This window comes from Oenanthe melanoleuca, chromosome 4, assembly GCF_029582105.1.
Source record: "Oenanthe melanoleuca isolate GR-GAL-2019-014 chromosome 4, OMel1.0, whole genome shotgun sequence".
NCBI classification, from domain to species: domain Eukaryota; kingdom Metazoa; phylum Chordata; class Aves; order Passeriformes; family Muscicapidae; genus Oenanthe; species Oenanthe melanoleuca.
Genome location: NC_079337.1, coordinates 10,597,394 through 10,625,033, shown reverse-complemented (window position 1 = coordinate 10,625,033; position 27,640 = coordinate 10,597,394). Strand labels below are relative to the sequence as shown.

Here is a 27,640-nt window from a genome sequence, read left to right as displayed (position 1 = left end):
AACACAGCAGCCCAATCCAAACGATGAAATCATCCACCTAGTTGCTTGTTTATACTGCAGCCAATTCCCTTCCCCAAGGAATTCTGCATAGCTGCTGTTTTCATGGTCTCAGCAGTAGGAAACACCTCTTGCAGACTAGGGACATTGAAAGCACAGCACACAATCAGCAGCTCCTACTGGAGCTAAAGCACTTATTTAAAAAAAATTAAAAATAGCATTAGGTTCTTTATTATGTTAAAGCTTGATCTGTCCTTTCCCTTGGCAGTTAGTAGATTCAAGTTACTTAATCAAAGCAAAATTGAAACAGCTTAGGTCAAGAATAATTCTTCAATTAGCTGAATAGGACTTGGATGAAGGGGAGGTTCCCACGATTTTCTCCTCCCAGGGAGTACCAAATTTAATCCAGAGACCACATAAAGGCAGCTGTTTCTAATGCCAGAGGGAACTGTGGGCAGCCAACTCGAGGAGATTCAACTTCAAACTACATATTCTAAGGGCAACCCAAACCTTTCCCTTCCCTCTCACACAGTTCAGCACCCAGTAGTAATTCACAGATTATTAACTGACCTGTTAATTGTTTGAGCTTCCTAGGTATTCCTGTAGTCAAGAAAAACAACCAAACCCAAAAGCCTTCTTTCAACTTTTAGTCTGGGGAAATTTGAGGAAAAATACAGAAAAGTTGAAAATCACTTTTGAGAGTCTTTATTTACAGGAGGCCTGAACGTTCCTGTGCCATAACTTCCACGTTCATTGAGAAAGGCTGCCTTTAAACCAACTGTGATGTCCTTTATTATTTCAACAAGTTGAAGCAATTTCATCTTCTTTGAAGTATCACCAATTGAGAAGACAATTCAAATGAAACACTGTCATATCTCTGCATTGTAAACACACAGGAAATCCAGCTACTTCATTCTCCAGATACAGTTGGACTATCAAGAGTTCTCAGATGACTTATTTTCCATGTTTTCGTGTGAGATCCTTCAAGCTGAGATTTACAGGCAAAATATACAATTAAAAAACCCCAAATCACCACTGTTATATTTTACTAGAACATCTCTCTTGCCTCTCCAGTCAAACACATGAAAACTTACATACTTTGAGACACCTTTTGAGGCATTTAAAATATATATATATTGACTTCCTTATGCAGTCCAACACAAGCACAGTCATTTTGCCCCATCAATTTTTAAAAACTGATATGAAATACTATTAAAAATTTATGCCAGTTTACAAGATCAAAGAACAGGCATACCATAAAAATGGTTCAACTCTAGTTCAGTAAAATAAACACCAGGAAAAGATACAGCAAGAAAATTAATGATTTTCTTCTGAGAAGCTGAGCACTAAATATTGCAATTCTTTAGTGAACAATTGAGAAAGGGCAAGTCAGTTGAAAAAAATGGCACTAACCTTTAAAGCCAAATACTAACACATCCCTGTGTTTGGCAGGAGATATGCCCTCCCCTCCAAACTGGAATGGCTTTGCATTTCTGCAAACCACTAAAGGCTGACACCTCCTCTTTTGTCATTTAATGCATACTGTAGGAAAACAAACAGCAAAACAGTTCACAGCCCTTGGACCAAACTTTTGAAGAACTCTGAATAAACAGAGATCCAAAACAGAGTCATGCAGCACAAAGTTAAAAGACAACAGCCTGTATTCACAGATTAAAAAACAGTCATTATAAACTGGTCAGTCTTGATACCTGTTCCCATCAAGTTAAAACTCTTTCCAAGACTATACCCTAAAGAATTGGTCTCAAAAGTGAGGTGCGTGCATCCCAAGAGAATCCATTTGGGTGCAAGAAGAAAGTATATTTTTGCAGAATTAACAAAGAAAATTTTAAATAATTTAAAAATAGTCTTTATTTCACTTCTCTCATACTTGTTCAATTTCTACTCCTGTGTATGTACATAATAAATTAGTATAGTAGTACATATATTATTTATAAATTAATAAATTTACATAGCGTGTGTGCACACGTAAGTTTTTAGTGATACAGGTGTGCAATCAGAAAGTTTGGAGACCACTGGCCTCAAAGATGCTGTATGATACTACAGCTGCTTGCACAATCACATATCCTGTTGCTGAATTAATTTTTTTAATGTCAACCTCAAAATACACTCCTCAGCAGCATAATTTCAATATGCCTACTGAGATATTTTGCCTTCAAAATATAAATGGATATAATGATACAGCAGAAACTTTTGAAGGATCAGGCTCAGCTAACACAAGGCATCGTTGACAAAGTATCCTTTGGTGAAATAAAGTTACAACAGTGAAATTAAGACATGTGCAACTTTTAAATCAGAATAGAGCCATCCTGTCCTTTCTGCATTTGTCCTATTTCAGTTCAGTACCAGCTCTTCTCCTCCACCACCTGCTGTCCCTCTTTCCCACAGCAACTTCATGAGGAACCACCCAGTGTTGTCTCTTTTGACGTGTCTATTAAAGCTCTTTTACAGCAGATTGCTAAAAATATTATCTGCGCTGGAGAAAAAAAATTAAAAGGAACAAGAAACATGAATTGACATTCCTATCTAGAATTGTGCAGATTTAGAAGATTTTCCATTTTAAATAAGGAGGGCACATATTGTATTAAAAAATGTTCATCTATGCTTCACTCTGGGTAGTTTTGGTTGTTGTGCCTCTGATCTGGATGCTTTAATTCAAGCAAAAGCACATTCCCAGTGAGTTGGGGGATGTGTGTGTGCATTGTAACACAAAAGCACGTGTGTTAAGACAGTGTCACTCCACCCCACAGCCAGAGATTGTGTCAGACACAACCCAGACAGCACTGCAGAATTCTCGGTTCTCTGTCACATTTAACCCCACACCTCTGTGATTTAACAACATATTAATCAGAGCTCTGAATCTGGATTTAGGTAGATCTATGATGACTGGCTGCAGGGAACAGGAAAGCCTTGAAGATAGTCTATTCTGATCTCATTTACATCAGAGATCATTTGCTCACTCTTTGAAAATGTCCAATAATTTCCATTTGATTACAACCCATTGATGATACCAAGTGCTACAACTCATTACATCTCACTGTAGGCTGTTACCCAGGGAAATCAGCCTTGTGCTAGAAACTAAGCACATTTCTTTAGATCTCAACTCCTCCAAGCTTCCACTTGCCATGATTTGCTAACTTATATGCTTCATTCCCCTGTATCAGAGACCAACACCACTCAAAACTGAGCAGTTAACTTTCGTTGCTATGCCACAGTTTAATATTCTCTTTATTTACCCTCAAATCTTTGAGCCTTAAAAACAAAACTGGCAATGTGGCAAGACAGGAAACCCAACAAAAGAGCAAAACTCTAGGAAGGGACTAGAAGGGACCTCTGGTTTGTCAGGTCTAGTTGCCTACTATTCAGACACCACTTTGCATTTAATTTCTTTCATAGACATAGTTGGCTCTTCCTTCAAAGCAAGGCTCTGCCCAGAAGGCTGTTCCAGAATTAGGAACTTTGTTTCTAATCTAAATTTTGTTTACAGAAAGTTTATACCCACTTGATTTTGTTTTAACACTCAGCTCCCAGAGCTTCTGCCCTCTGCCTGTCACTTGTTCAAGAGAAGTGTTTAACTCAATGAACAAACTGCTACAGATTTAAAAAAAAAAAAAAAATAAAATTAAGGCTTACCCATGAAATTAGACTTCCAGAGCATAGAGAAGATAAAATATTTAACTTTCCAGAGAAGGAAACAACCAAAAAAAAAAAAAAAAAAAGCTACTCAAAAAGTGTGATTTCTTTAGCTAGCCACTTCTCTCCTTATTCTGAATAAATAGGCTCATAGACATTGTAATCACTTGTTACAAGGGGAAACACTGTGATGCTACACATGAAAAAAACTGTACAAAATTAACAGCACAGAAGAAAGTTAATGCAACTCCAGGGACCATTAAAACAAAGATCAAATCACAGTCTGTCTTGGTAGAAGCAAATACAATTTAAAAAGACATACCACCCTTAAGTTTGGTATGACTGTGTCTCTGTCATGAAAGGAAACAACAAAAACCCCACAGTTTCTGAAATGGTCTTCTGCATTTTGTATCTTTCTACTAATTCAACTTAGAAAACATATTAAGAATGGAGCCAAAAAGGTAAATAAACAAACCATCCAGCATTCACTCACAAGCAACAGAAATCAAAGTACCATATGTACAATTTTCTCTCATGTCCAGAAGACAGTGGCATGCAACACCATTACTGTAAACAAAAAAAAAAAGGTACATTTCAAAGCATTAAATAATTCTCCACTTCCACTAGGTTTATTTAAACCTTCCAAGTTGGGGATCTATGACTCACTAGGACAGCTGTCAAGTCAGCAAGCAGACTTGCAAAAAGGTATCCTGAATTTTAAAAACTACTTGTAAAACCCCAAGCAAATGCATTGACAGAAGTTAACAAGGTGAAAGAAATAAGTTATTTTCAGTTTCAGACGTCCATAATTTTGCACCTAACCAGATCCAACCTGATTGGCATTATTCTCATGCAAATTTTCCATATTTAACACCTAATTTAGAACAGGCAAACAAGGGTGTAGAGAGCCTAAGAGCTCATGAAATATAGTCCAACAGGTATACGAAAGACATCCTGCATATTATTTTTAGGTAGGCTGCATAATTTGCATTTTTACTGTGAGAACATAAAAACAAAACTGACCTTTGCAAAGTTATGATTTCATATTGAACAAAACCACTTGCCCCTGCTTCTTCTTACTAGCAGTTTAAAATGAACAGTAAATTGAAACAGAGAGACAAAATATTTCCATGGTAATGTAAAGAGTAGATAGCTTTTTAGTATGCCCTCAATCTGAGAGAGAAAAGCCAAATTAACCTGTCTTATAAAACATTTTCAAACCAGAGCAAACTGGCACAGAAGCCTAAAAGAAAATAAAAAACCATCTCAGACAAAGTTACAGAATTTCAAAGCAAAGTGAACTTTCAAAAAAACCCTCATCCAGTTACAATGAAATGAGAATGTTCCTCATGCTGGTCTCAAAACATTCCATGTTTCTGTGGCTGATCCCTTGGTTCAGAGACCTACAGCTGAGATAGTGATGAAAAGAGTGGGCCAAAGCCAAGGTATCACAAACTGTCACAAGAAAGCTTGGAAAGTATTAATAAAAAAAAAAAAAAAAAAATCTAAGTGAGCTGCTCCAGCTTTCTTGAATATAACATCTGAACCTATAGCAAATAGCATAGTTTTAGTAATAATATAAAAATAGCTTGCAAGCTAAGTTATTTTCAGACTAAACTCCATATATTTAGAATCATATGAACAAGACTTCATTCTCTCAACTTATCTTATGCCTTTTTAAAGCATTTTCTAAGAAATGTGCTTATTTTTATACAGTTATGCTAAAACCTGCCAGGCCCGCATGCTTTTCAAGGACACACTTTTTCATCTAATAGAATATAAAAACACAGCAAAAAACAGTGCAGAATTTTGTAAAAATACTTTAAATTAATTTGCACTTCACTCTAAGATTACTCAAGAATTAATCACTGGCTTCAACAGTCTAAATCTTTTACTTCTATTATCTTCATTGCACATCAAAACCAAAGTTGCTACTTCTGCCAAGACTCAAACAAGTGGCTCCTCAACCTCTGCTGGCCTAATGAGCAATAAAAAACTCTGCTCCTTAGGCAGAATCATTTTGGGCTTCTGCAGACAAAAAGAAAAAAAAAAAAAGAAATCCTGAACTCACCGGAAAGTTCTCCTTACCAGCAAAACCCAAAGGCAAAATTTCAAAAGACTCTTATAAGCAAAGATCCTCAGCAAAGATCAATACAGGCAGCTTTTCTGTGACTTCACAAACATAGCTTCGTTTTTCTGACCACTTTTTTTCCTCAGTAGTGCAGGCCATGAAAGCTATAGATCACTAGGTATGTATATTTTTTTAATCAAAAAATAAAGGGCAACACTTACTGCATTTCAAACTAACAGATGCTTACTTCTGGAACCTAAAAACTTCCTATAAATTCTTAATTTCTAATGCTGACAAAAAAATAATTGACTACTAAGACATTTTTCATCTTTTGCAGCCTCGGAATTTAAGTTACAGTACTGCAAGGCACATACAGAATCTCTTCCTTTCCAATACTCAGCAGATATATTCCCTGAAATAATTTTAAAATCCTCAAAACAATTAGAAATGCTACAAAGTTAACAATTTATATTTAAAAACATTGCTCCTACACAACATGCACTTTTTTGGATATCAAGTTAGCAAATATTTATAAATTTTTTTTTTCATTTACACTGGAAATGGACTGCATAATTTTTAACCTGGAAAGTACTGTATCTTGTCACATTTAAGTTATTGCCTTCATTACAAATTGCATCATCTCTGAAAATTCACAAAGGTATTGTATTTGAAAATAAGCAGTGGGTGAGAGACTACGGATGCACTTTAGCCCCTCTGAAAATAGGTTTTCACATAAAGCAATACCATGAGAGTAAAAAATGAACTTTCTTCATTCAGTGGATGAGGACAAGAGAAACTGATGTAAGTGCATTTTGTTCAGTTTAAAGCAACATCATCATTTACTAAAAAAAAAATCTTAACTTTCTGGTTTTTGGGCAAGCGTATCTTACTATGAAAGCAACTGAACTTTTAAGAGGTAGGTTTTTTTTCCATTATGCGCTTATTTATTTCAAATAAAACATAACCAAAAAAAACACCAATATTTGCTTTTAGACAAGGATCAAGTCTCAAAGCCTGGTACAATATCTGACAGAGTTCAGTATTTTATTAGTCCTCAGCAGTTCTAGGCTGCTTTGGAACCAGTGTATTCCAGGTTGTCTTCATAGTCAAAAGACCAATCTACCGACGGTACTGAACCCACCCCCTCCTCCTCCACCTGTGGGCCCACAACTTCCAGGGGGATCATTGTCATCAAATCCATTGGGTCGGAAAGAGCAAGAGGCTGAGGCAGCTTGAAGTGCTTGTGTTCGAGCACTAAGCTCTTGCTCCTGAAATGAAAGAATAAAGACAATTAAAAAAGAAAAAAAGCCCCAACCCACAATCTCATGCCCTCAAATTGCTTTTAAAGAAGCATCACTAATTTCTAGTGAGCAGCTTTGCTGAACTTTCAAGTTGAACATCCATAGCCAGTCTAAGATGTAGAGTTTCAATGACTGACAATAAGCATAAGTTAAATAAAATTAAATCCATCTGAGTTCATGCTAAATTTGTATTTTACAGCAACATGGGATATAACTAAAAATGAGGTTGCTGATGAGAAGCTAACAAAACCAGTTTCATATAAACTTTCATCTTAGCTCTTTTCAGATGTTCTTATTCTTGGTTGCAATGTTGAAAGGTAAAAATCTTTAAATCAATGTTAATTACTTTAAAGACACTTTTTCATTCCACTCAATCAACTGCATAGAGTAACATTATATTCAGATAAAAGGCCAAAAGATGGACAATCTATCTAGTTTCTATTCTCTGCAGCTTTTCAGCTTTCAAGTATTATTGCTATGCTAACTGTTATAACTTAGTCTCTGATTTTTATGAAGTGCTTGAGAGTTGTAGAGTCAACTGCTGGAAAATGTACCCTGTACAAGTGGAAGGAACATGAAAGCTCTGCCTCCTGCCAGCTGCTTTTTTCAGCTGAATGCTCCTGAGGCTTCTTAAGGCATCTAAGAAGGGGATGAGCACAGGCTTTTCCCTCATTAGACATATCATGCACTATTTTGTCTCTGGCCAACGAGTTCAATAAACCCTGCAGCAATTTTGTGCCTTTAGTATACTTTTCTCAAACTGGCCAAGAGTTTTATAAATGGAGGGAGAGAAGGCAGGTGTTAGCTCTGGAAGGCTAACAGGAAAAGACAGTGGGCCTGGCAACAAACTGAAAATATTCCAGTGCTAAAGCTTACAGAGATAGCTGCCTACACATGACACTTCATCACCACACATGTCCCTAAAGGCAATGGGAGCAAACTTCAGAACAGGGTTTTAGTACCTACAGGGGTCACCTTCAGTTCTTCCTGACTGTATTACACTAGCATGAAAACACTAAACTGAAGTCTTGTCCAAATACTTTTGCTGTTGCTAAAAGTAGTCCTTGTGAGTTTTAACTATTTTGCCCTCGTCAAAAACACAGTCTAAGTTTCAAATTATTGTACACTACTGAGGACTGAAATGCATATTCATTTTCAAAATTATATAAGATATTTGGAAGACACTGTCTACACAGATGCACTGGCCATATTCCTGAAGGCAGCATCACGCTATCTCCAGCAATATGAGGAGTCATAGACTAACTCTATAACACACAAAAAACAAAGTCTACTAGGAATAACAAAGAAATATGAAAAATTCACTTGTAGTAGCAAAAATCAACAGCAGATTTTGATGAAAAATAGCAGACCTTAAATAAATAGCCTGTTTAGTTGAAAAGCTACCAAACTGTTGAGCCTACAGCACTGGAATTTTTACAAGCAATAGCCTTGTTTCTAAAAATGTTGAATGTTTTCAGATTGTTGTATTTATTATATTTATCCCAACAAATACTACATTAGGTAAGTAAAACTTGATAGTCAATACAGTTCCCTGGACTTAAGAATAATGCAGAGCATCCCCCCAACTTGCTTTCCACTTGTTCCCAGAAAGTGTTTTTAAATTTGTTTTAAATGGGAGATAGATACCCATACTGCAGGTTTAGTTATTTATACTGAAAACATCTTAATTTACCATGTGGCAAACTGATACCCAATAGCAAAACAAAAGCAGTAAGATACAGAATATTTTTGAACATGTCTTCTAAAAATTAAAGGTTTTCTCAGGACAGAAAAATTAGCTTAACTTAGATGGAAAACATTAGTTTGTAACTCTGAACCAACAGTGAAATATGGCATCTTAAAATTAGATTAATCTAATTCAGTGAATCACAGTAGAAGCATTAATTTGAGAAAAACAGTAACCAAGAACTTTTAATAAGCCTCAATTAAAATGAGAAAAGGTCAGGAGCTCAGAAACTCTGAGACACTAAAAAGAAAGCCAACACTGAAGAATTCAAAAGTGAAAGGCAGGTAAAGATCTAAAAACAAGAAAAAGAAAACCCAGAAAGCAAACAAAAGTAGTATGCTTGGAAAATATTTTTTATTTGGAAACGATAACAATTAAAAAAGGAAAATAACCCACCAAATAGGGCAAGGAGTAATGGTTTTAAACTAAACGAGGGTAGAGTTATACTAGATAAAAGGATTTATGAGGGTGGTGAAGCACTGGGGGCTGCCCAGAGAGGTGGTAAATGCCCATCCTGGAAACATTCAGGAGCAGGCACGATGGGACTTGGAGTAACCTGGTCTAGGTGAAGATGTCCCTGTTCATGGCAGGGGTTGGACTAGATGGCCTTTAAGGCCCCTTCCAACCCAATCTACTCTGTGATTCTGTGATCATAGATGGCTGCTACAGAAGCCAAGGGAAAGTCAAGACAAGATGTGGCACATAAGCAAAGACAGACAGGACATAAATGTTTTAACCACACAGTTTGAAAATAGCAATAGAGTTGCAATTTAAACTGTTTTCCTGTTCATGTTTGTAAAATACCTGCAGTAGATTTTCCACAGTCAGATTTAGATCATTTTTCTAACTTAAATTTACCCAGTTCTTCTAATTTGAGTTTGCCTACAACCCTTACAGGAACAATTTAACCCATCAAAGAGCACATAGTAAAATGTACTTTTACTTCTAGAACATCCAAAAATAGCAGCAATGCTGTAAGAAAAACATATTGAAGTGTGGAGAACACTGGGTTTTTTTTTTAACAGCAAACAAAGTTGGCACAGCTCGGTGAAGTTCTCAGACCACAGGGAGTGTGCTGCTGGCAGTGCTGGTCCCTCAGAAGATATGGCATGGGCAGCAAAGGGAAAAAACATTCCAGTCACTCACGTCTGGTCATCATTTCAGTTGTTCCAGCATTTGGGTAAGCATAGCTTTGTAAGTAAAACTTCACTACCAATGAAAATGCACTACTAGTAAGAACACCACTTGGAAGTTTTTAAGTAAACTTAAGCAACTCTTGGAATTTAGTAAAGGCAATGAAAGTTTGAACTGTCTGAAGCCTCACTTGTCTGGAATTACAAGCGGTTGAATGACCTATACAAGCATCTCCACTCAAAGTTTAAACTGAAATGAGTTTATGCCATTTTACTTGACATTTCCCATCTAACAGTGACAACCTTGCTATGAGACTGTCCAGCAATATCTAGATGAAACCAGACTAGTGATTTATAAGGTTAATATAGCAGAATACTTAAAAGCTACCTTGTTCTTTCCTTTAGACTGCCTCTTGTGAGGCTTAAAGAGACATTCTTTACACAAAATTTCCATCTTACCTGCAAGTACAGTTTGTTGTCTTTTGTAATTGCATCCATGAGGTCTTTTTGTAGAGGAGGGTCTCCATTTACCCAGAGGCCATTTGCTGGATTAGTGTTGAAGCCACAGGTGCTGTTCTGCTTTTTGTAAAACAGAACATAAGCAGTGTCCTTTGGAAATCTACTGGTGATTTTCTGGACTGACTGAAATGAGGTAAAAGTCACTCTGCTGTCATTAAATAGAAACCACTCTCTTGGCATCTCAGTGTCCAGCTCATTTTCTACAACAGTACAAGGACTCTCCTCTGTAAACAACTTATCCTGAGGAGAAACTAAAGAAAGAGCTGTAGACTGGTGGCAGAGCCCTGAAGGCCCTGACCCAGTAACATTTCTAGCATATGAATAATAATGTCCACTTTCAGAGGATACACCAGAATGCACCACCACAGAGCTTAACACATAGGGCACCAACTGTGGGCAGGTCACTTCATCAGCACCTGAGGGTTTCAGTTTTTTAGCAAGGTTTTCTCCAGTATCAGAAATCTCCACACCAACAGACCAGCCTCCTGAAACAACAGCTAAAGGGGATGTTGCTCTTTTCACTGGCAGTTCCAATACAAGTGGTAGAGAAACATTGTCCAAGATTTTGCGCCTTATGTGACACTTTGGATCATATGAAAATCTCAAAAGAGTGAGAATGAGGTATTCAGGTTCCTCAATGATTTGCATAGTTTTTTCAGCATTCTGTAGAGAGGCACACTTTTCACAATAATATTTATTTTCTCCACTAAGGATCTCAGGTGCCAGAAAATAATTAAGTAAGTCTGTAACTGACAGGGTATTTTTACCTACTAGACTCTGAGACATATCCCCATTATTTTCAACTCTGAGTTCAGAAATTGTGGTATTCTCAGAGCTTGGCTCGCTAGAAAAATCTTCTATGGTTCCTTCATTCATTACTGTGTCACATCCACGATTCACTTCCAAATTACTGAGAGGTGTTTCTGCAGCAGCACTGGTTGCTGAAGTATTACTTTGCACCATGTAGTCATCTTTCACTTCAGAATGCTCCATGCATTTTGGGTCAACATTCTCTAAGGAAGTTGGAGGACAGAAAGCCAAAGAGAGATCTGTGAAAGCTTCTTCCTTTTGAGACATACTTTTGCAGTTCAAACAGCAGATGTTAGTCTTCAATTTTCCTCCAAACATCTTCTCAATCAGAGTTCTTTCTTCACTTCCCATACAAGGTGCTTCAGTAAATACTTGTGTTTTATGGACAGCTTCTTGTGCCTGGGACTCATCAGTCATTACGCTTTCAGAACTCTTGGCTGAAGACAATGCTTTCAAAGTTCTCTCTTCTTCATGCAACCTGAAGACAAAGAAAAATAAATCCAAGTTACTGTGCTATTTTCCAAATGCTGCCACACTATTCCAAGGTTTTTTCCCAGCTAAAAAATACAGATGGTTAAGCTGCTAGAAGTGTCTTACACTGAAAAATCTGTTTATTTTTTATACAAGGAAGCTAAAACATAGAGGTCTGTTCAATCCAAAACAGAGTATGAGAGGCACAAATGCATTTATTGTGGGTCTCATTACATATAACAGAACACAACTGATACATTGAAAGAACTGGCAAGTATTAAAAAACCTAACAATGTTTTTATTACTTATCATTACATTGTGTTAATAAATCAGCTCTTGAGCTGACTGGTCCTGTATGTCAGACTTGGTAAGAGACTATTTGTCTACTGCCAGACTATTTCCAAAGAAAATGTCAGAATTCTGTAGCCAACAAAGTTAAGAAACTACAGCAAGAAAATCCAAACTAAAGTAGAAACCTAAGACATGGGGAAAAAAATAAGAGAACACTATTTCACTATTGAGATAAATTTCTGCAGAAGAGGAATGTGTCAAAGTAATATTGCTTAAGTCCATCTCAGCAAGCCAAAAAGAAAGAGGGTTATTAATAAATTTAGGTATTACTGATTTATCTCTGTCACAGTTAATCTGCTTACTTAATTATCTGATCATTAAGACATGTACATCTCTTTGTGACTTATGTGCCTTGTATGAAATACAGCTATCTCCACCAACACAAAATTCCAGAAGCACAACTGAACTTCTTTCAGCAACCACATTAATTTAACAACAGGACCACGACTTGAACATAACACCCATGTTTAGATTTATAAAAGTGGCACATTGTTACCACTATAACTTGTTTTCAATTATGTGGATTCAAAAATGGCATCCAGACTTCACCACAGACTAAATCCATGAAGAAAAGTAGCTCACAGACCATACAAAAAACCAGAGAAAGACAGGAATGAGGTTGAAAATTCGTAATCCCCACTCATGCAGTGGAACTGCTACACAACTGCTCCTAAAGAGTTCAACATTATTTGGTAAGGCTGTAGATTCATTCCCATCAATGGCACCGTAACCATACCTGTCCAGCAGGAATCTGAGATACTCTGAGCAATCCTGCTGGGATCTAGGGGTGAACCACGGTGGTCTGGAAGCTTCAAAGAAAATTCTAGGAGCATATGCCTCCCTCTGTTCAAGTGAGAACAGGCAAGGTTACATAGGAACTACTTTAAAAATTGGTTATATTATTTTAATATTAACAGCTGAACTTTGGACTACATTATCCCAGAGCAGCTGAATGAAACACATGGTACACAAACATTTAAACAATTTAATCATACGAAGCGAGAGCCATTAATTCTGTAGCAATCACCTCTAGTACAAAGATAAAAATGGCAAGAATTAATATTTAGTGAGTGCAAGCCAGGTTTAGGCATAAGAGCAGCTACTATTCTTGCTGTTGAGTTAAAAAGTCTGTTTGCTTTCTTCAGAATACCAGTACTATGTAAGCACCCATTTATTTTGAAGCTGATCCAGCCTCATCCCCTTCACAAGTTTATTGCTATTATTTAAAGAGAACAGAAGTGTCTTCTGCCTTTCCAGCAATAGCAAAATGTTCTAATAACATGCACATTAAAACCTGAATTACAATAAAATTTAAGTGTAAAAAATCACTGAAGAAGGTCACAGATACATAAAATCAGTTTATATATCAACTTAGGTCTTATCTGGATTCTCATTCTTGCTTCTCAAAGCACTTATAAAAACATCAAAACACCAACATCTTCCACTTAGAGAAATAAGTACTTCCTAAGTCCATCCACACCATCTGAGTATTTGAAGGCAGACTCATTCCCATACAAAACTATAATAGCTATATACTCAAGAGGACTCCATGGCATCATGTTTATTTTTCCATTTTGGTATACAGATCTAGGCTTAAAGAAAAACAGATGGAAAACTGACATACCTGGGTATGGGCCAAAAATGCAAAAAGATGCTGTAATTTTCTCATTAGAGAATTACAGCCATTTAGATTCAGAGATAAAACATGTCTTCTGAAACTAAAATGAAAGAGAGAGACATCAGTTTCCAAGCTAAACTTCTAACAAAGCAGTTATCATTCCAGCTGAGATAATTACTTGAAATTGAAAAAGAGCAAAACACATAACACTTCCCTTTAATACTGCAATTAACACTGCAAAATTCCTATGTTTTTAAACACTTAAATGAGTAGGAATGGGATACAGACAGACTTTTTCCAATGTCCTTCCAGATTATAACAAAAGCATCACCAAAAATTTTTACAATTCAGCAGTGAGCAAGGACAGTGAGGAAAATGGATTTATCTTTTGACACTAGGCAGAAGGATCAGGATTTTTTGTGGCCAAAATTGCAGCTTCCAGAGTTGAACTTGAACAAAGCAATCAGTAACTGAGTGCAAAAACCCCACTCAGCTCTAGCAAGCAGAGAGACCCCAGGACAAGTTACTATTCTTGAGAAAATCAAGAATGCAGTAGCTGCAAGAGTTACTTATAATGAAAAGAGCTATTAAGAAGCACTTACTCTGTAGCCATAAAAAGTGCCTGAATAACACTGTTCATGTAGCAAGTATTTCCTAGATTTATTAGGCCTGTTTTCCCAGTTTCAGATTTTCCAGAAAGTCTAGATAAACAAGATGGCAAAGAACTGGATTGAGAAGTCCAGGCACTCTGACTGAGGATCAACTTAATCTTCTCTTCAGTGGGTTTGGGCAGATCCTACAAGAGAAACATTTAACACACTTAATAGGGTTTTTTGTTTCTATAACAAGCCCTGCCATTCAGCAGTATTGTATCTTCCCCTGCTCCCCAATTCTCCTTCAAGGTCTTGCTGCTGTCCCTGATAGCCAAGGAAATACAACAGCCCCCTTGCCCCTGTTCCCTTCCCTCCCCCTAACCTTTTCCTTCAAAGCTTTATATTTATTTTATATTTCAAGCACAGGGTTGACATGAGATTATGTGGTCAGCTCTTGTCTCCACATGGAAGCTCTGAAGAATTTGGATGTGTGGAACTACAGCATCACATCTGGGAAAACAAAACATTCCATGCTCTTAACATTCCTAATGTACCTTAATAGCTTCCAGGATGGGTTCATAGAGCTCTGGAAATCCTGAATAATGATACATCATACAGTGTATCAACTCAGTCAACTGCATCAAAAAGGCTGTACTGGAAGGCAAGCCATCTCTTTTGAAGGAGTGAACCAAACTGACCACATGTGGGACAATCTGAATGGGAAAACAAAGGAACAAACAAAGTGTTAACTGCACTCTCTCGTATTCTTCTTCTACAAAATACTTCATTGAACTTGATTGGTTTATACATACCAAATGACAGAGGATCTTCTGTTATTAAATAAGAAATGGTTGAGAAACAATGACTTAAAAAACAATTATTCTTTACACATGACAATTTTCAAGCAGCACAATCAATTATTCAATGCTCTCTTTAGCTCACACAGCAAATTTTAAAAGTAACTTCATGAACTTAGAAGATGCATGCTAAGGTTTTAAATAGTCAAGTGTCCAAAAGTAATCAATTTATTAAGGATATTAACTGTAAATATTTTGCTTTTGTGCCACCACTAACAGTCTGATTTCAGAGATATGGTTTTTAAAACAAACCTCCCAATTTTCCTTTAACAGAACCTAATGCTTGGACTCACGAGCCAATGAATACATTCCTGCTATTCCTGCAAGAAGGAAACTGGCCCATAGCTCCACCTAGTGAGGGAGTTCAGCTCCATAAACCATGACCATGTCATTTACTGGGAGCTGAAAGCCTATCACAGCTATGGCAATCTAATTGAGACTTAGTTCAGATTCAGAACTACTTTAAATTGGGTCAGATTAGAATCAGAGATATTTACTTCATCTTCTTCCTCTTCTTCAGCACAGCTTTCTACTTTAATGCATGAGACATTAGCTTTAAGACACCAAGGAGAAATTTAGTTCAAAGCAATTTACAAAGAGAAGGACTTCTCACTGTGAACCAAACTATTTCAGACACCTTTCCCAGTTTCCAAGTGATCAAAATTGATTAACTGTGAAAGAAGCTGATAGAGTAATTTTTCATCATTAATTAGTATCAAAAAATTTGTAAGCTAAAGACTGAAATACTGAACACGAAGAACAGAAGAATCTGAGGAAGGTATACCAATTACAAGAACTGACACAGTTAAAAACACCAAAGTAAAAGGGGATAGATATAAAAAACCCATTTGCCACTTTTTCAAATATTGGTTAACCTCTGGGTATAAAAAGTATTTTTACATCTCTGGTAAATAAACACTGCTCTTTAGGTAAGTCTAAATAGAAAAACACAAGGATGAATTATTCACTGTACCACAAAGCAGTAGTGAAAGCTATTGCAATGAAAAAATTCTGTCTTCCACTTTATAAATGTGGGTAAACATCAATGAGAAAGCAACTACTGAGCTCCAGGGAGGAAATTTGTATCAAGCAGATCTGAGATATGATAATTCTGCACAGATAAAGCACATGGGAAGAACAGAAAAAGTACAGGCTCTCAATTCTGTCAAAGAGAGTCAAATTCTGCAGGCTGGATAATACTGAATGTTACACTTTGAATACACACTTCTGGCTTGAGGTTGCATTAAACTTTCATACACAAGTAGATTTCTGATGATCTTAGTTTCTTCATCCTAAGTACAAGACTGCTTCTTATATAAAAAATAAAACTAATTTATGCTAATGATGCTCAAGTGTAAGGAGGGAGAATCTTGCATTACCAAGTAAGTTCATTTCTACTTACTAAATGTGCATTTGACCCTTTCATAATAAGACCATTTGTTATTTAAAAAGTAAACAAGCACTTAAAGTGAAGAAAGATATTACAAAATATTAAATGGTACTAGCACAAAAAATGATAGTGAAGAAAATTGCTTAAAATGGAGCCAAAATGGTAATGATAGCTTGCAGGGAGGTATTTATGCAGTACAGCAGGCAGTCTCCAATAGAAATCTTCTTTGTTAAATCAAATTCCTCTTTTTAGAATAAGATCTCATATTTTACATTTTTTTCTACCGTTTCATCTCTCTCAGAAGAAGAGAAGTAAGAAAGCAAATATATGAAATATTTATGTTTTGAGCATATTTAAAGCTTTCAATTGTGACACAAATTTCTGTCCTAAGACAGTGGAGAAACTTCAGACATGTCTCTTTAAAAACAATGCAACAGGCATAAGGCAATTACTCTGATATTAAACAAAGGGTTTGATATCCCTTTAGAGCCTTGGGGAAACAATGTGAAATAAATCTCAGACATTTCTCCTAAACTTTAAGTTAAACACCAAGTGTGGGAACACCTTGCTGTATTAATACAAACAGTCACTGTCACCCCCTCCTATCTATGGTCATAACTAATGAATTGTATTTTGAAAAGGGGCCATTAAAAATGGTGACCTTTAATTTGTCCATGAACACTGACAGAGCACAATTTTCTGGAAGTGAAGTACTTCTTGGTCTTATGAGCCTACTGAGGGTGACCAGGTTACACAGAGCAGATTATCTGTTATCTGTTTTCCCCAAACAGTTGTCCTCAAGAAGCTACTTGCTGCCCAACTTTCAGCCAATTTCACACACATAAAATGGATTTCCAGAAGCATGAAGTCAAAGTGGTGCCCAGATACTTCTGCCAGAAATAGGTACATACAAGGAAGGACAATGCTTGTTTCCAGTTATATATGAAGAGGTTGAATCTGGAAGCTAAAAAGCCTTCCTGTGACCACAGAAACCTGATTCTAGGACCTTCCAAAAGAAAATCCAAGCACATCAATTCTGTTGCTCTTTACACTCATTTCAAAAATAACACAGTGAGTGACATTTCAAAGCACTGAAAAACAGTTATTTAGTAACTCACCAAATGAAAAGCTTCTGGAGAATGCTGGAAACTAAGTAACATGTGGGAAAGGACAGCAAGGGCACCCGGCCTCACTAGAGGAAACCAAAGTCGATTAAAGACCTAAAAAAACCCACATTTATTTCAGTGAATTTGCAAAGTAAAGTTTCAGTAAACACAAAAATCTTCAAACACACAACCATTTGAAACAGACAAAATCATTACATGCAAGTGACACCTATAGATGTATTTACATCACCTTTGCAGAGTAAGAAGATACTATATGTTACAATAAAAAAGATTTTACACAATTGTAGAGTTGGTAGCAACTCCTTTCCCTCTCCCTGAGTTTTGAATGCTCTTTTCCAACATACCAATTCGATCTTAAGCAGAGTGACATCAATGAGGATGGTAAATTTCTGGACTGCAGCCAATCCTTTCAGCAGTGCAATCACCCATGTTTCCACATGCTGAGCCAGAGGCCAGGATAGCCAGTCAATCATTCTGCAAGGCAACAGGAGACCAAAAAAGATAAAACCAATATGCCATTAACTTTAATCTCAACAAAAAAAGATACTTTATATAATCTTGCTACATGCTGACACAATAAGACTCAAAATAAGTAATGCAGGAATGTTAGGCAAGTGGTAAATTAATTTTGATTATATCTCAAGTCATTTAACTCTGAAACTAATAATGATTTATTTAATACATTTAAAGTAAATATGCACCCCAAAAAAATACAAAAGAATGAAAACCTCAATACTTTGTATTGTTTCTTGTTAGTCCAGAAAACGCACCCTGATTTTATAGACATTGAGCCAACATCTGGCAAAAACTTACCTGTACCTGGTAACCTCCACTCTAACACCTTTTATCCCAAAGCAGACCAAAACTGACTACTAAGGAAGCCTCTTGAAGTTAAAATTACACTCCTGGAAGCCAGCTCAAACACTCTAAAGGTAAAATCTAATCATTTCAAATACATTGAGCAGTCTGGGGTCTACATACATTTCAAAAGGGAGAACTTCACTTGAGCTAAGAAAAAAAGTGAAGGGACCTCCTGTGCCTAGAAAATACAGTGAAATATCAGAAAGAGAAAACAGAGTATTCTATCCTTTTAAATTAATAGTCAATTTATACTGATCCTTAAGACAGATAAACAGATGAGCTGAAGCAATTCTAAAACACAGACTATATTGCAAGGGAGCTAAAACATGAAATCCAGGCTTTGCTCTTCTGATACTTTACTTGGCAATATTTGGAATTTCCTTTAATTGTCCACAAGATCCCTTTCTTCCAACAAGATGAGGTAGCACTATAACTAGGTGGAAGGAAAAACTGTCCACAAGAGGGGACAGCTATTGAGACAAGTTATAATGTATATCTCTTAGAATTATGTACAGTCTGCACATATAAAATTTAAAGGTTTTTCTAAAACAAGGGATCTTTAGAACTGTCTTTTTAATAAACAAGGACAACTCTTACCAAGTTTCTTCCATATTATTACAAAAAAAATTTGAGAAAAAACATGGCAACATCATAATCACTGCTCTGAATTCACACACAGCTCTCATTTCCTCCAGATGTTAAATTCAAACATTTATCATGAGCAACTTTTCCATGTATCTTCAAAAAGAGAGAATCAAAAACACAGGCCCAAACTGTTTTTGCCTGCAAAGAAATAACCTTAACCTAGAAAAGACCCCACAACTCATAGTCCAACCATCTTCTTTTCCTGGATTTGTAAGCTTGATATTTTTCAGCAGTGTCAGAAACATCTGCAGAACTAATTTAAGCCTAATGACAATATATTTTGTTTTCTTAACTGTTTTAGACAAGTATTCTGTAGAGCCCTACAGAATCACTATTCTAAAACATCTGAGAGTTAATGATTTTGAGAGCAGAAACAAAAGCCTGAAGAAGAAACAGAAGTGAATTTGCAGACCTGCTTGAGATTCTCCCAGAAAACAAAATCTTAGAGCTGGTAGGTGAAGACCAGGTATTTTGGTTGTATTTACTTCTCTTCTGTTCTGTTGCAGTCAATGACTTCATTTTTAATACAAAGGCAGATACTAGTATGGGCCATGATGATCAAGAATATCAACAAAGGATGCTTTTTTGGGTTTGACTAGATTAAGAGAACCTTCTGCCTCACACCACCCTCAAAGCAGCAGGTCTTTTACCCATATATATGCCTAGGAATGACAGTATTTTTGATATCTTGGAATAGAAAAAAAAATTATTTGTGCAACCTTGGACAGTAACTTGGTCCACAAAATATCTTCTTGACACATCAAACAATTTGGCAGCTCAGGTGTGAATCCCTCAGATCAGGAAAAAAAACCCAAAACAACAAACCCAAAATATCAACAGAAGATCTTCTAATTACTTGGCCAACAAATTACAAGTCTTTTACAGTATTTTATATTTTTTACAATAGAACAGAGCACATAGTTATATCTAGAGTACCTGTGAAGAGAAACTGAAAATTTTGTTAAGAAAGATACTTGGGTTGAAGTACAAGGAAGCATTATACTCGTCAGGATCCTGAGTGCAACCAGTTCATTTCCTCCCAGAGCTCTGAAGTAGACTCTTTTGAAGTAGAGCCATATATCCTCAAAGATATTCAACAATTTTCTGCTTTTCCTCACTGATGCTCTTCAGGTTTCATGAGACAGCTGAATCAATCAGAACCAGCTCAAGCCAAAAGCCAAATAACCTTCCCAGCGATATCTTGTGTCCAATGTACTGCCCCCTCTGAACAAACGCCATTTATGAGTCTGTTAAATATAAATTATTCACTACTCTGTGTTCAACTTGAGACAGACTCTGCAGTGCCACAAGTTATACTTCGGAAGTGAGCAACAAGGTCTCTAATTTACAATCACCAAGGCTCTGCTGACTCTCATCAGACCTTCTTGTGCCTGGAGTTCTGCATCTCCTGGGAATGCTGCAAGCTTGATGACAGCATTGTCATTTGGTGCTCCAGACATTCCAGCTGCATTAAACTCTTAGCAATTGCTCCACTAAACCAGAAGAGAGTAATAACTGCAAAGGTTGCCAGAGGTAGAATAAGAAACTGAATGCAGTGTTGACATGAGAATATCCAGAAACAAAACCAACAAAGATCCATGGAGGATTATTCTTAGAGAATATTACCTCAAAGAAATTAACAAAGTTAAGTAAGACTGCTCTTCCCTTTCAAACACAAGAGAAAAACTCACTCACTACATGGCTGGTACTAAAAAAGAGAGCACTTATTTGATAACAACAGCTCCTACTGTAGCCAAAGCTCAGCACTGCATTACTTCCCTAAGCAGAGGCACACAGAGAAGCTGTTCTCAAGCTACAGTTATATGATCACACTGTCTTGATGCAGCAATGCAACATAAATGTTAAAACTACACTAACTTGAAAATTAAGCACCAGCACATTACTGGCAAATTATCAGCATAAGCAAACTCTGAATTTCCCAGTTCTGACTTTTAGGTGGACACACACCTTGGCTAAAATCTCTTCAGTCAAGGAGATTCTTTTCAAGTCCCTAAACAATGTCTTACCCCAAATTGTATTACTAATGCTGTTTCTTTTCATTATGTTTCCAACTGAAATACAGCTCCTCAACTTACTGTAAACACAAGGAATGTTTCCAGTGTGAGAAAGCCCTCAGTAGTCCACCAAGATTTTCAAGTGCTACACTACATGAACGGTTAAGTATTACACTACATTCAAATAGATATACTTAAAAGTAATAATATTGCAAACACTGAACTCTCAGTTCTTAAAATTTATTGTTTAAACAATATAAATTTCTAATACTCCCCTGTTTAACTGCATTACCCATTTTCCTACCCTTCAGTGCTCAATAACAGCTTCTTCAACAGGGTTGAAAACAAACAAACAAACTAACTTCAAGGTCTTCATCCTTCTATCCCTGTCATCTTGCTGCATCACTATTATTCATCTATCTGAAGATACTAACCAAGATTGCAATCTTAATCCCAGTCTGTTTACACTGCTACTCATCTCCAGGTTACTCAAGGTTAGATTAGTGACAAACATAATATGCAATTGCTTCTACATCATTCCTATTCCTCTTATCATTCAAAGAACATCCAAAAAACCTATGAGGGTTTGAGTGAAAAGGGTAATACAGGCTGTTCTCTGTGAATCCTAATAAAAAAATCCCTCAAAACTAAGCAGTAAAACTCAGTTTAAACTACCTCCTCTCTTCAGAGCAGGAGATGATGGTTAATTCCATCACATGAGAGTGCTACCCTGCTTCTTGGAAAAGCAGAAAGGTTCATCTTCTGAAAACAAAACCTTGTTTTTCAGCTTGACTGTAAGCCTCATGAAGTTTCCTATTTATGCCACCTTCCATAAAACAGGAGACCTCACTTAAGCTGTCATCTAAAAGGAACACAGGTGTTTTGTATTAGCTTCTATTTAACCCTCTTCATCCACCCCAGCAGGGCTGAAGAATGAAGTCACAATAGCAATGAAGGCAGCAACCTTAAACTGAAACCATGCCAGTAACACTCACAGCATCAGATATATTACATATAATATATCCTTAAAACCTTAACGTGCCAAAAAGCATGACTTGGGATACCACCTTAGAAGCTCCCCTTTTCTGCACTTTTGTTTGGTTGGCTTTTTTAATGGAAACTAGTAACAAATAACTTCAAGAAAGGCAAGATTGAGAAAGAAACTCTTCTCTCCCTTGACAATGAAATAAATACATTACCTGCACAGAGCTTGAGTCATACTTGCATCTTTCACATTAGGATCTGTAGTAAGGCTCCTGATGAGTACTGTAATCATCTGCAATGGTATGTGCTGCACAAGACTTGCCAGTGCAACAGAAGGTTCAAATGAAGTATCTGTAACAATTGAATATGACAAAATGTAAGAAATTAAAAAGAAAATCCCACAGGAAAAAAAAGTAAGCTTTATGTTCTACTCTATAACTTCACCATAGTTTAAAAGTGACAATAAATCTATCCTACTTATTTTTTGCATTGCATTCTATTATCACAAACCAAACCAAAATTAAAATGTATCAATGAATTAAGGACAATGAACAGCAGAGAATTACAAAATCCTTCAGTTCTTTTCATATCCATGCAAGAAAGTGACAAGTTGCCAACTTCCTCCTCCTCCACCCTAAGTCGAATTGAGAAGTAGGCTTTGTATTTTTCTAAAAAGAAGTGCCATAAGTTGTTTATTATACTTCATGTTAAGCCTGTTACCATGAAGTATAATGAATGTAATTTAGTGCAGCTGGTATTCCCCACATCCTATCTTAACTCTGCTAACCATACCATTTATGGCAAAATGGAATGTTAAGTTTCTCAGGTGCATCAACAGCAAAGGTACTTTCCAATGGGAACTATTACAGTACTTCACAGATTTCAGCAGTCAGAAAGGATCTATTTACAATCACATTTCCATTACTCAGACACTGGATGCTTCCTGAAACTTTACATATTGCTTCTGCATATATTACTTATAGGTATTTATAAATCCCAATTTGTTAAACAGTTCCAAGGAGCAAGAAGGAAGAGCAGCTTTTCACCGAATCACAGAACAGTGTCGGAAAGGACCTCTGGAGACCTGACCCCTCTGCCAAGGCAGGGTCACCTGGAGCGGGTGGACACAGGAACACACCCAGGTGGTGTTGGAATATCTCTAGACAGGGAGATTCCACAACCCCCTGGGTAGCCTGTTCCAGTGCTCTGCCACCCTCAATGTAAACAAGCTCTTCCTCATGTTAAGGTGAAACTTGTGTGGTAGTTTATGGCCTTTGCTCCTTGTCACGGCGCTGGGCACCACCAGAGTCTGACTCCAACCTCTTGGGAACAGCCTTTGAAATATTTATATGTATTTTACTACTGATAGCTTTAAATCTTTCTTAACAGGGCACTCAAAAGTCCATTTTGGTATATCATTTAAAGCATTGCACCAGGAGTTTTTCCAAACGCCATCCTGCTCCGCAGCAAAATAAATCACTATTCCCCCTCCAGCTTTTGGGGGGTGGGCAGGAAGTAAAAAAAGTCTTTGTTTTCTCGACAGCTAAGAAGTTGCATTATTGAAGCAGCGTTTCCCAGGTGATGCCCGCGCTAAGCTTTCCCTTTTCCCCGGATAACCCACGCCCCCGTTACCCCGCACCGCTCCCGCTCACCCGCGGCGGAGATGACAGCGAAGAGCTCCTGCAGGGAGGGCAGCAGCGTGTCGGGCTCGGCCTTCCAGACGCTCCTGAGCAGCGCGCTGACCTGGGTCACCTGCGAGACGTAGAGGCGCAGCTCGGCCTCGCGGGTGCCCTGGCTCTGGAAGTGGGCGATGCTGCGCACCAGCTGCTGGCAGAAGGCGAGCGAGAGCTTCCTGCCGCGGGGCAGGCACTGCGGGAAGTCGCTCAGCAGCTGGCAGAGGCGGGCGCAGAGCGGCGGAGCCGGCCGCTCGCACACCAGGCGCAGCGCCTCCACCTGCAGCAGCTCGAAGAGCTCCAGCACCGACGGGCAGCTCATGATGAGGCGCAGCCCCGCCTGGATGTAGTCGAGGATGGCGGGGTCGCGGTTGCTCAGCTCGCCGTAGCCGCGCTGCAGGAGCCCGAGGACGAGCCCGCGGTTGAAGAACGCCTCGAACTCGGCGCGGTGGAAGCGGCCGTAGGCGTCCAGCACCTGCCGCCCCACCTGCCGCTGGAAGGGGTCGGGGCCCTGCAGCACCAGCCGGGTGCCGAGCGCGAACATGGCGCGGCACTGCGCCTGGCTCAGCGGCGTCTCCGCCGACTCCACCACGCGCCGCACGATCACCCGCTTCAGCGGCAGCGGGTGCGACGAGCTCACCAGCCCCTCCAGGATCTTGTCCATGGCTCCGGGCGCATCGGCCGAGCGGCGGCGGCGGCGGGCCGGAGCAGGCCTCGGCGGGGGCCGCCGCCGCCGCCGCCTCCCCGCGGCCCTCTCGCCGCCCCGCCGCGCAATGCCGCCGCTACCCCCGCGGCCCTCGCGGCTCCTGCCCGCCCCTCGCCCGGGCGGCGGCGGCCCCGGCCCCGCTCCCCGGCCCGGCTGAGGCGACCTCGGCGGACGCGGCCGAGCTCTGGCCCCGACCCGGAAGCGGAGCCGCGCGAGCGGGAAGCCGCTCCGCAGGGGGCGGGAGGGCATCGCGCAGGCGCCGGCTGGGCCGCGACAAGCCCCGCCCCCCGCGCGGGCACCGGCCAATGGCGAGCGAGGGCGGGGCGGGGCGGGGCGGGGCCGGCCGTGAGGGGACGGAAGGGCGGGGCGGAGGGAGGGGCTCGGAGGGGCCGCACGGGAGGGGCCGGCGGTGCCGGGAGAAGCTCCGGGAAGTCGCTTAACTAATTCAGAGCCGGCGAGGGTTGTTCCGATGTCGTCTGCTGCCCTGCCCGCTCCGTCCGCTCTCACCGAGACATTCTGGCGCATGAGGCGATGGCCGCCCACTCCCCCCTCGGCCTGCGTGCACAGCCCGTCACCTCCTCCTGCGGGTTACCGCTCTTCCCTGCTTTAGTTTTTTGCTCCTTTTTGGATGCAAGTTACAGATGTGCTTGTGACCTGCAGCACTTCCCGAGAGAAGCCTTCGCTGTTTAGCAGGGCTCCAACAGGGCAGAAGCTAATGCCGACACACGTGCTTGTTGTGAGGGTGTTCCCATCCTTATTTAAACCTGGGAATCCTTTATTTCTGGCCCAGTTTAGCTCCAGTTTCCAAGAGTCAAATTTTATTAATGTACCTTGCATTTTAATACCACAATACATTTTCAGAATAAGTGAAAACAAAAAAAGAATTCTGCAAATTAGGAGGACTGAATATTATCGTACAGTCACAGAATCAGGGATTGGTTTGGCTTGGAAGGGATCTTAAAGGTCATCTGGCTCCAGTCCCCCCTACCATAGGCAGGGATGCCACTCAGTATATCACTTTTTTCAGAGCTCCATCCACCTTGTCCATATTATTTCTTTGAGAACTAGGTAACGAGAAAGGTCACAAATTGAATTAAAACCATCATTGCCAGTAAACAAACTGGAGCCCAAACTCCACTCACTCAAATAAAATCCTTTAGGCCAGCTTGCTGGTGACATAAGCTGGGTGTGCTGGCAGAGCCCTCTTGGTTTGCTGTTTCTCAAAACAAACACTTCATGCTATGTGGTTGAGCAATACCTGTAATTCAGCATCAGGAGAGTATGGAAAATGAACCTAATTAATCCCTGGTAGTATTTGAAGTGGAACAGATGCAGAATCTGAGCTGGAGCTTAGGCTGACAACAGATACTTTTGATTTAAGAGTAAGAAAAAAGACCCACAAACCCTTCAGTGACAGCTGTAAGATACTACAGCTGTCAAATAACAAAACACGAAACCAAGAGGTTCAGAGATGGTCTGAAAATTGAGCCCCCTGTTGATAAAATATTTCAATTGCTCAGTTAAACAGCTTAGATGACTTGAACTTTGCTCCTCACAGATGTAAAGTCTGGTTCTAGGAACCACTGTGCAATTGCCAAGTCATAACAGTCCAGTATAAAGAGTGTTGATCAAGCACTTTTTTACAAGAACTTTTCAAAGGTCAGAGGCTGTTACCACCAGCATCTTAACTATCTAAATTGTGTTTGTACAGTGTACTGTATTAGAACGATATCTAAATTAACTATTGTTTTCCCAGAAGGACTTTGTTGTAAGCATACAAAAAAAATTAACCCTGAACAAGGTGCTAGATTGTGTGGCTTGTATACCTGTGCTTTGCCTTCTGTGATCTGGACTAGGATTGTTTTAATTTTCTTATATTTACTATATTTACTTGTATGAACTTTTTGTATTTTTTTTTTTCCTAGCTCTGTTTATGGTAAGTTCTGAATCCAGAAGAGTCCACTCAGGATCCAAAAGATAACTCTGAAAGAAAGAAAGAAGCACTGAAATCAAGTTGCCAGTGACACATGCACAGAAAGGGATAAAGTGAGACCTTATCTAGGCAGAGAATCATGGAGAATGGAAGGAGAAAGAAAGTTTGGAGGTGTGAGAAGCTGCAAAGGTGCTCAGGTATATTGATGTGAAAGAGAATAAAGGAGAAGAAAGGGAGAAAGGCAGGTGGTATGGCAGGCTCATGGGGCATATGATGGAGTAGGAAAAGCAGAGGGATGATGAGTGAAGCAGTTGCCACAAATAGCAAAGCAAATGTGGAAGAGCTGGAACCATCATTTGAGAAGCTGGAGACATATGGATGATTTTAGGAGCATGGAGATATGGGCAATGCTGAAAGCATGAGCAGCTGCAGATTAGTGGGATCAGGGGCTCCTGTGAGCCAGGAGATCAGAGGTCTCAGCAGGTTTTCATTGCTTTGCCCTTTGTTTACACAGCAGTGTGGATGGGAGGGGTGGCAGTGCCCACTGCTTGGGATAGGGGAGCAGTCTTCCAGACAGCCTGGGGCTTTTCTGTCCAGCAGCCCAGTCATAGCAGTCAGATCTATACAGTGTGCAGATAAAGCAGGTTCTTCCCAAAAGCCCCAGGAAGATCTGAACATCTATATCCCCCCATAAAAATTGATAGCTGGAGGTGTATAGTTGGAAGGGGGGGGGCAAGGTAATTCTAGGAAAACAGCTTGAAAATCGTGATCTTATTTGCATGCAGATGAGTGAGCACACATAGTGCTTATTTAATGATTGTATTTCAAGTAATAGAGCCAGCCATGAAAAACAAGTGGTTAAGTGTTACCATGTTTGGTTGAGTCACTGAATTGCCTGACCTCAGAGCTAAGACTAACCTGAGCTGGGGGATGATCCTAATTGCAACCTTACTATTAGATATGCAATTAACAATCTATAATTATGAGCTAAATTTTAGAGCACTGACTGTTCCTCTGTTTACCGTGGAATCTGACTCCTGAATATTACTAAATGTGACAAAATTAAAAATAAATTAATTCTTCAATTAACAAAATACATCTTTAAATACTTACTCTGAAAAAGTAAGTAAAACACCCAGTCATGTTTCATGAAAAGTAATGATTAATATTAAATACTAATTACCCTT

The 27,640-nt window shown here is 39.0% G+C and overlaps 1 protein-coding gene across 2 annotated transcripts; it reads right to left on the bottom strand.

Annotated features, from left to right (window-relative positions):
- Nucleotides 1-629: 629 nt before the first annotated feature.
- On the bottom strand, nt 630-24,560 carry USP38 (ubiquitin specific peptidase 38). 2 transcript variants are annotated; one of them, XR_008840324.1, is made up of 11 exons: nt 23,794-24,560; nt 22,357-22,492; nt 17,981-18,110; nt 17,628-17,729; nt 14,817-14,975; nt 14,272-14,465; nt 13,676-13,769; nt 12,788-12,894; nt 10,360-11,707; nt 3,649-6,987; nt 630-2,491 (listed from the first exon to the last, which is right to left on the bottom strand). XR_008840324.1 is itself a non-coding variant. In XM_056489670.1 (10 exons), exons 1-10 carry the CDS (start codon nt 24,476-24,478, stop codon nt 6,826-6,828), a joined length of 3,117 nt encoding a protein of 1,038 aa, XP_056345645.1. In that variant the 5' UTR covers nt 24,479-24,560; the 3' UTR covers nt 630-6,825. The 2 variants fall into 2 exon arrangements, 1 of the variants encoding a protein (XP_056345645.1); XM_056489670.1 differs by having other exon boundaries at nt 630-6,987.
- Nucleotides 24,561-27,640: the final 3,080 nt, after the last annotated feature.

Bases quoted from the DNA above. Each gene is read 5' to 3' on its own strand.
- USP38 (XM_056489670.1), bottom strand. From the start codon at position 24,478: ATGGACAAGATCCTGGAGGGGCTGGTGAGCTCGTCGCACCCGCTGCCG. The intron at 22,493-23,793 runs GTGAGCGGGAGC...CAATTGTTACAG, and splicing joins CGCTGTCATCTCCGCCGCGG to ATACTTCATTTGAACCTTCT. The intron at 13,770-14,271 runs GTAAGTGCTTCT...CTTTCATTTTAG, and splicing joins GCACTTTTTATGGCTACAGA to TTTCAGAAGACATGTTTTAT.